Below are 14,079 nucleotides of genomic sequence, written 5' to 3'. Positions count from 1 at the left end.
GACAATTCATCACAAAATTGAGTAACAATGATTCATAAAATCTGCATTCTTCCTGCTCGTTCATCGTCAGAACACAAACCTGTATTTTTAGTAAAGGGTAGTTAGAAATAGAATCTTCTGGGTGGAAATTTGCATTTTGAAGAAATTAGCTCTGTGTGAGTGGTTAGGACTAAAATTTGCCGTTTTGGGTTTTTAATATGGCCCATTAGACTTCTGCCTGAAAACCCAGACACTCTCCGCACTCAGCTCAGAACTTAGGGCTTAACCCCGACTGAGCTGAGGAAACACAGCAGCCTTCTGCTGGAGGCCCCTGTGGGCTCACTGCCCCAAACATCGCTGCACCAAACCCGTCTATACACGGACCTGGCAGCCAAGCGCCCTGCACTGTCACTGGTCAACCTGCTCCGCGGGCTAGGAGCCCCCCGACCCACAGCAGATGCACCCAAACAAGAGAGCATGGCACCTGACACCGCTTAGGAAGGAGCTGGGCCTCCTGCCTGGTCAATCTTGCCCAGAGAAGTCTCACGCTGAGCTCAAACTCTGGTCCCAACCTCATACTTGCAAAGTGTGTTCAGCCAAGAAAGCGGGAGGAGTGTCTCACACTTGGTCGTTCGCACGGAGTTCAACAGTAACCACATTTACATGAGCGAGAAGCCTCGAGTCAGCTGGAGTCAGCTTAGTCACCGACAGCCAGAGACGGAACCAATCATGCCCTTGATGGAATGGCGCTGCCAGGAGCTTCCTGCGAGGGACCAAGTCTCCCTCTCCCACCGGCTCTTCCTGGGTTACTTCCTTTGATGATAAACCCATCATGCAGTAAACTGAAAAAGCATAGGAAGCTTTAAAATAAACCTCTTGGGCTGGAGAGGCAGCTCAGTGGGCTGGGCACACGCACGGCTCGCAGGACGCCAGGTCTGACCTCGGGAGCACCCTAGTCCCGAGCACAGAACCAGAAGCAGCCCCAGAGAGAGCCATGCGGGGCTCAGCCCCTACCTCGAATAACAGGTGTTTTTTGTTTTTTTTTTTATGGTTACCAGTATATTTGATTTGTGTACCTACAGACCCAGAGTTGTATAAAAATTTCTCGGGTGAAAGGAGGAGTGAGTGGAAGGTCCAGTAGCCCTGGTCCAGTGGTAGTCAGCGTCTGAGGCACTCGGGCCACTCAAGCACCACGCCCTGCCCTCTCTCTCCATCCCTGAATTTAAAGAGCTTAATAAGTGTTCATGAAAAACTTTTAAACAGACATTTCCATTAACATAAGTTTATTTTAGGGTTTATTTTACTTCAATGGAGTCTCAACAGTACTCAGGCTCACCAGGGCTGTGCTGAGGGTGGCAGGAGGCAGGGCCATGGAGCCCTGAGGAACCCTGTCCTCCACACATGCTCCATCTATTTCTCAGAGCTACTTTCCTGGTATGGAGACGAAGGCTTTAGAACGGCCACCACCTGACTTGGGTTCCAGAGTCAGTCTCCTAAGAGATGCTGAGAACTAGATGGAGTGACCGAATGAGACCACACACTAAGAAGACTTCTCAGTGGTGTTTTATGTGATGACAGCCGATGAGTAAGGCTGGCAGTAGCATTTCACTTCTTAAGATTTGCTGGATGACTACCTAAGCCCATAAGCCTTACTGGCCACTATCTGAAACACAACATGCTTTTTTCTTTTTTCTTAAGAAGATCTGCATCCTTTTCAAGTGAATTGTGTTCTGGCTTCTAGCCTGCAAACAAACGGCAGTTTATGTCTCACTTGTGTTATCAGGTCTCCATGGAGGAACACCTACTCTATCATTTGGAGCTCTCCCCCAGAACCAACACTCAAGGATGAGGAACAACGGGAAAGGGGAAGTGATTTTATGAGACTAGAGTCAGAACAGAGAAAGCTCAAATTACTTCTAAAAATCACATCATGGCAAGATGTAAGTGATGTGGACTGACTTTAGAAAAGTGCCAGACAATTTTCTAAGCACATTTTGACCACCAGAGCCCAAATGAGGCAGAACAGAAAGATCTCGTGGTTTTCTTGCCTTCTTGTTCAAAAGGAAGAAAACTCTCATTTCAACTGACAGTAGTACAATAGTCTTGGTGCTGAATACACGTTCTTAATCTGGTCATTTCAGGCCTATTATAATAAGAAATCACTTTTAAAAGATCAGTAAAATTCAGAGAGAGCACAAGCGAGAGAGGAGGTGTCTGCCATAGAGGCAGGCTTCGAGGTGGGCACGGTGGGAGGGAGAGGTCTGGCAGGACCTTTGCGGTGGGAAATGGACACTGGTGAAGGGGCAGGTGCTGTAACGCTGTATGACTGAAACCCAATCGTGAACAACTCTGTAGCTGTGTTATCTCATGGTGATTCAATTTAAAAAAGAAAAAGAAAATTTAGTAAAATTTAGGCCCCACTGATTTTTCTATGTAAATTATTTACTAAAATAAATAAGCCTATGGCAAAAGGCACAGTGTGTTTTGGAACTTAACATCTCAAAGGACCCAATTACTGGGGCCAGAGTGGTAATAAAATGGAGTGGGGGGGCTTACATATAACTGAATAACTGACGTGGGTTTGATCCCCAGCATCCCATATGGTCCCTTGAGCACCAGCAGGAGTAACTCTTGAGAAGTGCTGTGTGTGGCCCCCAAACAAAATCCAACCCCCCCCAAAAAAAAGGAATCTAATTACCTGTAAGCTGTGCACACACACAACAGAACCTTCCAGAGAGTGCCACTGGGGTATCTCAGGGAACATGCCCTGGAAATCTTAATCACAGATGAAGTTCAGAGTTTTTCCAGCTTTCTGGAACTGTAAATCATGGCTGTACCAGTAGGGAGAAAGGCTTACCAAAGCTTTTCAAGGTGTTCTGAATCCAGGGAACCATTCCAAAACAACATACAGCCTGCTAAGGGACTTAGCGATCATTCTGCTGCCAGGGAACAGTACTGTCAGTAATAACTCTGGCTTCTTAAGTGACTTTTATTTGGCTGAAAGTCAAAGAGTTTGAAACCTGAGATTTCTATACTTTCTTCCTCTATTTCATCAGCACTGTTGCAGCCACTAAAAATCTTCACTATTGCTGTTTGCTGCTATAAAACTTGCCCCTTTCCCCCAAACACCCAGCTGCCAAATAAGACACTGTCTTCTGTTGTGACTTACAGTGAACTAGTAAACCAGAGCACAAGTCTAAGCTCAGATTCTGCTCATCGGGTCACTCACACGTTACCAATGAAGCAGTTTTCACATGTGTGGAGATTCAGTTATCTTAGATGAAGACAAAAACACCAAAACATGTCAAAGAATTACCAGAACTTTTATTTTTGCTTAGTTTTATTAAAAAAATAAATATGTCATAAAGCTTTTTTTCCTTTAGGGAGAAAAAAAACTCACGTTTCATAAAATCAAATAAGCAATGGTCAGGTGTCTTAACTTGAAAAAGACTGGGAATCACTGGTTTACACAGTATAGCTGTATCGGAGACCCACCCGAACAGCCAGCTGGCTGTCTCTGCCAATGGCAGCAAACAAGACCCACCTGGGTAGAATAAATAATGTGTGGAAGCCCTGGTAAGTGGTTGAACAGAACGACTCACTGAGACATCAGCAGAGACAGATCTTGCATTAAGCAACACAGAGGTCCCAAAAAATTTTGTGAATAAAATAACCACAAATGTACTAGGAGAGCTTGGTATCTGAAGGAATTCTATGGTAAGTCCTTTTCTGAACCACTTCCACCTCCATAAATGCAGGTACCTGCTTTGCTACAGCAAAGTGTCCTGAGCTCCCCGTCACTGGACGGAGGCCTTGATCTCCTAGCCTCGTGGGGCCATGGCACACTCGCCAGGCCTGTGTTTCTAGTAAGTAGTGTCAGATCAAGACAGGCCCAGCAGGCAGAGGGGTGGGGTGACCACCATTAACAGTGTTTCCGGGTCACCGGTGCTGTCCAGTGTCTGCTATATGTGAGGCACAGTGACGAGCCTTGCCCATGAGCTATCATGGGCTTCCTGCCTCTGAAGCCTGTCGGGAGGCCGTCTAGATCCCTGGAACAAAGCAGTACTGCTAATCCTTGGAGCTGGCTTTTCCTAAATTTGCTGCTAACTCCTTCCAGTTGGGATGGATGGTAATGGAAGAGAGTAAGCTTCCTAAAGCTGAAGTTTAACAGCATGAGATTATATTTAAGTAACTAGTGAAGACCTTTGCTGGTGACAAAAATGCTTCAAATACTTTAAGAAAACAAAACCCCAAAAAACTCCTCTAAACAGAACTCTGAATTCTTGGGCAAATTCTGCTGAACAGTTCAATCACTGACCCTTTCTGGCTGGGCATAGTCCGGACCTGCTGCTAGAAGCAGCTGCCTCCCAGCTGCCAGAACGTTGTGGCCTCAGCATCTGCTGCAGCTGGGAGGCTCTGTGCGGGCGGCCAGTACGGAGGTGCTGGTTCCGGGCAGCTTGACCAGGGTATATAAACAGAACTCTCCCTTGATCGCCTCCATTTCACATGACCACGTCTGAAATACCAGGCTCACGCCACATTTAGTGAGGCTGCTGAGTTTACCTTGTTTTTAAAATGCTTCTACTAACACTGCCGCCTACATGTACAGTGTGAATGAAGAGCACATCATCTGTAGTCTTTTCCACACCTACAACACTAACAACAATTAGTCGATCATTAGAGTAAGTGGTCGTTTTAAAATGCTTGTCTTTAAAAAAATGTTTTCACTTTCTAGAGCTTAAAAACATGGGTCTTAAAAGTGCCCCCCTCATATCCCAGCCATGCAGACCCACTCCAGATGGTAGGTGGGGTCCGTCTCCAGCCCCTGCGCAGTGCCATGACTCTCACACGGAGACAGTGCTACTGACTTCTTCATACTGGATCACAAAATAAGGGTAACTCTGGTCATCGTTGAAGATGACGAAGATCTGAGGCTCAAAGAAATTATCCACGCAGGAGTCATACAGATCACTGGTGACGCTGCCGGGGTTGACGGGCGGGGGCCTCCTCATGCCGTGGCTGCCCATGGTGTACCTGCCAGTCAGCACTTTGGCCAGAAACATGAAGTGCACCCCTTTGGAGGACTTCTTGGAAAAGTTATGTGAGTAGCTCGCCTTCTTGGCAAAGTAACTGCCTTGTCCGAACATTGTAGCGTGCTTTCCACAGACTCGAGGGTCAAAGTTGTGCTTGCAGATTCCATCCACCACATCCTGGGATGTTCCATGAAATAAATGTCTCTCATTTATTATTCTGTCACGGCCAAACATTTTCCTATTCATATATTCCTTTTTCCTATTGCAAAGAATAGACAGGGAATTCAGAAGAAAGAAGGCCAGGATGGATTCATTCAATAGACCTGACATTGTCAAACACTTTTCTATGGTTTCAATGGGCAGGAAATGTTTTAAACTACCAAGGGTAAAATATAATTGAATACCAGAGTACAAGTTTAAACTTTTCTCCTCAATAGACAAAAAAAAGTCCTTTCATTTTTTCTCTACTAACCTGCTTTCCTTTCCAATTCAAATCAAGTTATCACATCTTTTAGTGGCTTCCTGAGCCAATCCCACTCAACCAGAATGTCTCTTAACTCTGAACATCTTACTATGGTCATCTGTCTGTGCACTGAGAGGCAGCGTCCAGGGATGGAGAGCAGGCCCCCAGTGCTAGATGCCGGGGTTCCAATCCCAGCCCCAGATCTTACTAACTATATGACCAATGGTCAGCTGCCAAGCTTTTCTCTCACTCAATTTCCTCTGTATAAAATGTAAAATCCTACTAACAAATTTGTGAAGAGAATTCTCAGTAAATTAGTATAAGGCAAAATATGAACATGTTAATTCCTATGCAAGTCTCTGCTCTAATGTTCTGCATTAGTGTACGGCAGGGCAATGAGTGCTGATACTGCCGGGAGGCATATCTGGAGTTCTAAGAGTCCATATCACATGTGCACGTGCTGACAGATCAAAGACAGGGCCTGACACACACAGGGCATGTGCTCCACATGAAGCCATGTCCTCTAAGAGAGCATATCTGAAAAGTTCTCATCACAAGAAAACCAACATGTGGTAACAGATGTGACTTACTGCGATCCTCTCACTAGACAAATACCAGATCATTATACTGCAGCCTTGAAACTATGTCAATTACATCTCAGAGAAAATAAAAGAAAAAACAAGTTCTCTTGATCTTTTCAAATAACAGACTTACCTCTTATACTTCTCCCAAAGAAACTGGTTTTGAACTCGCAGTATTTGCAAAATTCGATATTTGAACTCAGGCACAGTCTTATGAAAAAGATTATATATGATTCGGTAACTTTTGTCCTCTGCAGAAACAGGCACTTGGATAAAGTCCTGAGAAGGATGCATATAAACCCAAGTTTCAGGATAAAAGTTTGCTGAGGTGACACCATCTGGGCAGAGTATCTGTGATGAGGAAGTTGCTTCAAGAGGTGGAGGTGCCTGCGTGGGAATCCCACCAAGTGTCCTAAGAAGGAGGAAAGAAGGATCAGAGAAAGGCTTGGATCAAGTGCACCTCAAGAGGGAGTCCTTTAAGACATCAGCATTCCACTGTAATCTGTCTGATTTAAGTGCTTGTTTAAAAAATAATAAAATTTTTAAAAAATCTTAGAACAAATATTGCCTATAAAAAGACAAAGAAAAAAATTATGGAGTAGGCACTGAAAGCTGACACTTGGCCTGGTTTAATTTTCAGTATCACATAGCATCATAAAAACTATTAATATCATTCACATTTTACAGCTTGTGTGTGTAAGATGGAGCTATGTATGCCAAGCTCCAGATATCAGAACACACTAGTCAGTCTTTCTTTACCCAAGCAGAACCTTTACGTTCAGGCTATTCCTTGTGTGCAGGAGGTCCTTCACATTTAGGCTATTCTCTGTGTGCAGGAGGTCCTTCACATTCAGGCTATTCCCTGTGTGCAGGAGGTCCTTCACATTCAGGCTATTCCCTGTGTGCAAGAGGTCCTTTAAATTCAGGCTATTCCCTGTGTGCAGAAGGTCCTTTCCGAGTCCTGAGGACTGCCGGGAAAAGCCCCAAAGCACAGAGCAGGGAGGAGCCCAAGAGCATTGCTGGGTGTGGTCCAAAAAGAAACATAAATAAATAAGTTCAGGTCTTTACACTTTTGAGAAACTTACTTTTAGAAGCAGAAGCTTTGATAGATTACTGATATCTGGTGAAATGCTTAAATTTCAATCTTATTTCCTAGTCATTTTCAAAACAGAGCAAAAGGAAGAAGCAGAAAGAACTTAACTCCGCAGTGGGGTATGCCAACACTCAGCAGCATGAGGTGCTCAAAAGAAAGCAGATTTTCACAAGAGCTCAGAGACCCAGAGGTTTCAGATGTGAGTAAGTGAGCACCCCTCTCCAGGACCCTTTCCATCACCCTCTGGCAAAACCCTGCCCCCTTACAACCCAAGCACACACGGCATTTTCATATACACTCTGTGTGTGTCAGGAAGCATCCCCACTGCGTGGCAGCCTGGTTAACTGTACGTTTCCAACAAAGGAGCTGCCAGCACTGCCAGAGAAGACCAGTGGCAATCAGAGGCAGACTCTGGATCCACACCTCCCAGTTCATTCCTAAGCTCAGTCTCCATTTCCATATACTTCAGCAGGTGCATCAGTGTGCATGCGTGCGTGCTTACAGGCCCTGAAAGGGAGGGATGGACACTGGGCTGCTGCTCAGCTCACCACCACCTCACAGTGCCTGACTTTTAGGGCAGCAGAGATGCATCTAGCCAGAGAGGCACAGCCCCAGCCTCAGGCTACTTCAAGGGAGTCGTCGTGCACCCCTGGATCGCTGAGAGACAGAGGTGGAACTCGGTGGATTCCAGGGTTACAAAATCCCCCGGGGCACTTTTTTAAATTCAGGGGCAGATATTCAGGTGCTGGTTGTGCCAGCCTTCATGCCAAAAGGATAATTTTTGTCCTCTGGAGCATTTTCACAGCAGTCAGATGTCTGCAGAACTTGCACTCACTGGTTCATGTCTCCAGAGGGGCCCCACTGCTTCAGACTCTAATGGGTGTAGAACGAATTAAAACACCAACCTCGCTCTCTGGAGGAGGCGCAGGAAACACAGAACAAACCCCTTCTGAGAGCTGTGCCCTCTTTCCTTTCTCTGCCAAGTGGCCCAGCCCACTAAGCTGAAGGAACCTCAAGAAGGTTTCAGGGGAAAGAGGGGTGACATTTTCCCAGGCATAGGTCCTGAGCAGGCTTCAGGAGATGGCGGCCAAACTCAAAGCCTGGCACTGCCCCTTTCTCTATGACACTACCGTGTCCACCCATGCTACCAGCGTGTCTTGTCCAGGGCAATGGGAGCTTTTACTGACTCAGATCTGCTGGAAGTCAAGGCTTGTGTGAACAAATACACTGAGTCAAGGGGATGAAACTCCATTGTCTACAGAGGCTGCTGAGAGCCTTACAGCCACGTGTTTCACTTCCTTCCAACACATGCTTGCTTCTAACAAGCCAGCATCTTCACTGACCTGTCTGACAGACTTCTACACTCTAGCTGCCCAGGGTTCAATAGATACAATTATAAGCACGCCTTGATTTGCTGGGATTACTAATGTCTGTGTCAGTCTCTCTGTATTATTCCAGTAACATGTTGCCTACTTCCTGATGCTTTGCACATGAGGTCCTGGGTTTGATCCCAGGTGTGGCAAATAAATAAAATAAAAGGATTCAAACTAGTAGTAAATCCATTAGGTTAATTTCTCACCACCCCCTCCTACTTAACAGACCAGGGTTTCTCTGGAGGCAGCAGGCTCAGAGAAGACAGCCCTCTCTGCTGGATGGGCTGCCACTGCGGGGTCCTTTGATATTCTTAACCTCTTACTTGACACCTGATTATCACTGTTTCAGACAAGACTAAAGCAGGATGTTCAAAGACAAAAAAGGAAGAAGGAATAGAGGAATTTTCTTTGTCTCTTGTAAACCTGTGTGATAAGCAGTGAGGCCATATTTATGACGAATCCCACCAATAATGTTTTTACAGTTTTGGTGTTTAGAAAATAAGCCGGATTTTACAAAGGGGCTTTTTGTCTTCAGACAGAAACGGCTCCATCGTTACCACTTGCTAGCAAAGTATTTATTCCTCCTCTCCCTGAAGCTCCATCTCCGTGATTGGCTCAGCATGACAAGCTGCTGGTCCACTAATTAGTCCTCCATCTCACTTGGAGGACAATCTGTTCCTAACTACTGGACGCTGACACTCCCTCCAGCTGTGCCAGTGAAATCACAGAAATGGTGATTTTCTTTAGAGCCTAATGAAAAATACCTACAAAATAAACATGTTTGCACTTGGACTAGAAAGAAAGTATACATTTACCCCGTCAATTCAAATTTCTAAAATCGACTTTATTACAAATAGCTTTTGGACACTAGGCATTACACGGGGTCTTACTTGTTTGTATTTTGTTTACACACTGTCTGTGCAATCTCTGAATTATACTTGTTAAGATTCTGTCATAAAGATGCTGGGCTTGGAAGAAAGAAGGGACCAACCAATACTATTCCAGCGCCCCAAGATTGTGGAACCACGTAAACTAGTGTCCTTTGAAGATGGATCCAAGCTCCACCGAGGGCACCCCTGACGAGTTTGTCAGGGACAGACACTTTCAGAGAAGCTCTGTTGATGCTTCTGTACCTACAGTATGGTATCTAGTGGGAAGGAAATAATGGCACCTGGGAAAATGGAACAAAGGCTCCCCCACAACTCAGAAGAATGAGTGTCTCAGCCTAAAGGGATGACAGGCACTGCTAAAATTACTGAAGGACAGACGGGCCTGAACTATCAAATGAGAAAGCAAATCATTTTCCAAGTGGAATTTTTCCCAGGACAAACACACTGACCAAGACCGGGCCTACACCCACTGCCTGGGAGTTGGTCTGGACTGGAAAGTGGGCCTAACACGGGGTCTTGCATCAGAAAACACCTCTACAGAGGAAGCAAATACATACTCATTCCTGCCAGAACTCAGCTCTGCTTTTCAGATCAAAAACTCCCCTAGGATACTTACTCTTTGTGTTGGGCCAACTGAACTCTACAGTTTTTGAAGAATTAAACCCAAAGAACAATTCAGAATTTTATATCTAGCATAAATACTAGAGGTAATAATCAAGTCAGACTACTAAAATCTTTTTTTTGTTGGAATTCAGTTCATAAATTTACATAAAATGAGGACAGAGACGCAAAGTCCCCCGGCCACTCACTGTAAATATGGAAGCAGTATAAAACAGGAGCGGAAGAGGGGCCTCCGTTTTATTTCTCTCCTGAAGAATGAGTTGTGGAGAATGTAGTGACTGTTCCACATCATGAATCGAACCTCTTTCAGACCCCGAGAGTTGGCCTCTTCAATCAGCCGAACAACAGACTATCGAGAAGGAAAGAAAGGTAAAGGAAAAAAGCAAGTTAATAAATAAGCAGTACAAAATATGAAGTGTTAATGTAACTAAGGGCAAAAGCAGGTAACTCACTGTTAAAATGCCAAGTTTTAATAAAGCACAGTAAATCATTAATTTCCTGGACACACAGGACTGGGGGTTGGGGCGCAGCATGCAGAGGAAGGACAGCAAAGCTGTAGAGCAGAAAGATGTTCCCTGTTCAGAGGGGTGGGACTCCTGCCAATTAAACATGGAAGCCCAGGTAACTAGTCTATTCTAAGGCCTTAACAGAGCTCTTTATGTTTTTAAAGGGGAAATTCAGAAGAGGAATTACAGATGGTCATGAATATAGTATACACTAAGTTCCAAACCCTGAAACCTTTCAAAGGAAAATAGGACTGTGCAGATATTGGGAGAATATACTTTAAACAGCCTCTGACTCTGTTTGGATACCAATGATTACTTAAAGACAATCAACATTTTTTACTCAGTATTGTTTTCTAAAGCAATTAGCATACTAGGTTATTTTGTTTTGCTAGTGCCTTAAAGAAAACCTAAATTAGATGGGTCCACTCTGGTTATTGTAAAGCTGAAATGAGTTTATCAGGTCGAAGAAATCAGTTCTTTGGAATCAGTGTTTACATTTGACTCAGAATTCTCATTCAGAGGTAAAGTACACCAGCCTTACTTTATTTATTTGTTTGTTTGTTTATTTATTTTTCTTTTTGGGTCACACCTGGTGATGCACAGGGGTTACTCCTGGCTCATGCACTCAGGAATTACTCCTGGCGATGCTTGGGGGACCATATGGGATGCTGGGATTCGAATTCGGGTTGGCCGCGTGCAAGGCAAATGTCCTACCCTCTGTGCTATTGCTCCAGCCCCAGACTTATTTTAAAAAGCTGGCTGTGGGATTAATGAGCTACTTTTACCTTCTCAGACTAAGGGTGCGTATGTACATATGACAGAATTTTAAATGACTAAACCCCCTGACCACAGCTCAATAAATACCTCAAGTTCTTTTTCCAAGGGCCTGAGCATGACTGTTTTTACAGTGCTGAATTGCAAAGAGTAATGTGAGTCAATCACCAGGAGTTAGAAGTTGCACAAAGGTTGCTCCTCTCATGAAAATCACGGAAAGGTGGCAAAGAGTGTGAATATTTACCACTGTAAATACTTGGTCTCAGAGCAGTAACTCGCAGGGAAAGCATTTTATCCCTGAGTTATGATCCTAGTTCTGTCTAGTCATTGGAAAGGAAGAGAAGAACAATGAAAGACATAAAAAAAAAAAAAAGAATGCACTTTTGGGAAAGAACCTGTAAATACCTCAGGATATTCTCTCCATCCAAAGTGGTCCCTACAGAAGAACTTCCATACGGTGTGGTGAATAGAGTTGACATTGCTAGAGGCTGGTGTGGATAACCTTCGTAGCTGGTCAAATTCAGTTGTTTCATATACAGTCATTCCATTCAAATCTCCCCAAAATTCTTGTGCTCTGAAACAGACCCAAGAAAAACATTACTCTGAGTATATTTGCAAAACAAATATCCAAATACTTCATAAGACCATACGAAGATCTACTTTAGTGTCTTGCATAACTTTCAAAATGCACCTTATTTGGCGTAACAGGGTATTACTGACTGGTTCTTCATTTCTTAAGTGACTTTTCATCCAAAACCAAAATTTCCAGGCCAGAGAGTCATGAAAGAATTGTCTCCACACTGCAACATCACTGGTCTAAACTAACCAACATGGCCCCGCCTTCCCCGACAGAGGGGCTGGGGCCACCCCAGCCTCCATCCAACAGCAGCAGCTTCAAGAGAGAGCTGACAGGAAAGGCATAAGTAGGCAGAAAAACAAAACCAATTTCTTTTGGAGCCTGTCCTTTTTTCTGTTTACCTATGTCAATATAAGACTACAAAATATTTCCTAATGAAAGACCAAACTCCCCCCTCCCAAAAAAAAGATGAGGCCAGTACTGCTAATCTACCCAACATCAATATTTTTTATTTATGTATTTATTTTGCTTTTGGGGTCACACCTGGCGATGCACAGGAGTTATTACTGGTTCATGCACTCAGGAATTACTCCTGGTGGTGCTCAGGGGACCATATGGGATGCTGGGAATCGAACCTGGGTCAGCCACGTGCAAGGCAAACGCCATACCCGCTGTGCTATCACTCCAGCCCCTCCCCAACATCAATATTATCTTTTATCCTGTGAGTAGAAAAGGAAAGTTGGCAAAATATAAAGAGAACATTTGCTCAGCTTAGTTTGAAGTTTAGCTATTAGGATATTTCTGTCATTATGTTATTTGGTATGCTAGTGCTGAATCAACATTTTTTACAAGCATCTCAGTATTACTGAGGAAAAACATCTATGAATCAGATTAATTTAATATTCAATTGATAAAGAGATTCAACTAAAACACTTGTTTCATTTTTTACGGAACTTCACCTAATGCCTACTACTTTAACAAGTGGTGCAACGTTCATGATACTTTTCTCTCTTCTCAAGTACCTTTGAAAAATTCCCTCAGGAAACAAAAGATACATCATAAAAGAAAAGCATTGGTATGAGCAGGGTTATTGACCACAGATCTCTACATGAACAATTGCACACAAATACTCAAGACAGTGTCACTTAGAATAACTAGTTTATGTGAGATAATTAAGTTATTTCCTTGCTATAAATTAGAATTTTGAAAAAGGTATTAATTTGGACCTATCATTTTTTGTTGCTGCAACCTTTTCTAAACACTGCTATAGAATATTTGCCCTAAGACCGTTAAGAAGTATTCTGTGCAAAAAACCAGTTTGTGATTAATTGCCTTAAAACACTGGGTTATTGAAATTTAAATAACTTATTTATTGCAGCCTATCTTAATCCCCTTTTATTCTGATATGGTATATATGGACATTGAAATATCCTTCCAAATCTATATACCATTGTTCATTCTTTCTCCCATGAGCACCAATTAATATTTCTCAGTAAATACTCCTGGTAAAGGTCAAGGGGAAAAAAATTTATTTCCACCCCCCAATTTCAATGTTTATGAATCAAGTTCTATTTGGAAAAAACCCTCGTCATATGCCAAACTGATGCTGCTGTGAAACACATAGCTTATAAACAGCAGTACAGTCCTTTAAATATTCTGGAATTTCTTTCAAAAACCCTCATTTCCTGCTTAGAAAGATGCTAGTAGAATGAAGTCTTAGAAAGAATATGCAACCTTGATTAAGTATGAAATGTAAGACAGTAAAATGTAGCTTTAAATCACATTTAATTATTGTTTTATAAAAAAAAAATTTATCATAGTGACTCAACTGAAAAATAAACCCAAAAAAAATTCCCAGATCTGGGAAAAAAAAATTTACGGTAAAGAGGAATTTTTACTAAAAAAAAAATTTTTTTTTCTTAGAAATTCTTTAAGGAGGGAGAGAGAAACAGCACAGGAGTAAAGCTGTTTGCCTTACACAAGGACGGTCTCTACACAGCATGGCTGGAGTGAGCCCTGGGCACTACTGGGTATGGCCCAAAAAACTTTAAAAAGAAAAAAAGACTGAAAACTGTAAGTCCTATATATAAATTAACCTTTGTATCAAATTGCTTTTAATGATTTCCACCTAACTTCTGGAAGACTTGCATGTCATTGAGATCATTAAGTGGAGAGATTACAAACCTCTC

The 14,079-nt window shown here is 43.1% G+C and overlaps 1 protein-coding gene across 1 annotated transcript in view; it reads right to left on the bottom strand.

Annotated features, from left to right (window-relative positions):
• Positions 1–3,283: 3,283 nt before the first annotated feature.
• The window catches only part of TIPARP (TCDD inducible poly(ADP-ribose) polymerase), a 31,225-nt gene continuing 20,429 nt past the window's right edge, over positions 3,284–14,079 (bottom strand). The window contains exons 3-6 of the mRNA XM_055128327.1: positions 11,719–11,887; positions 10,222–10,382; positions 6,190–6,468; positions 3,284–5,271 (exon numbers count right to left, since the gene is read on the bottom strand). Of these exons, the coding sequence (XP_054984302.1) occupies positions 4,824–5,271; positions 6,190–6,468; positions 10,222–10,382; positions 11,719–11,887 (1,057 nt within the window). The 3' untranslated portion in view covers positions 3,284–4,823. The remainder of the gene's footprint in view (positions 5,272–6,189; positions 6,469–10,221; positions 10,383–11,718; positions 11,888–14,079) is intronic.

This window comes from Sorex araneus, chromosome 2 (assembly GCF_027595985.1).
Source record: "Sorex araneus isolate mSorAra2 chromosome 2, mSorAra2.pri, whole genome shotgun sequence".
NCBI classification, from domain to species: Eukaryota; Metazoa; Chordata; class Mammalia; order Eulipotyphla; family Soricidae; genus Sorex; species Sorex araneus.
Note: the sequence above shows the minus strand (reverse complement) of the source record. Positions and strands in the feature narration are given on the sequence as shown.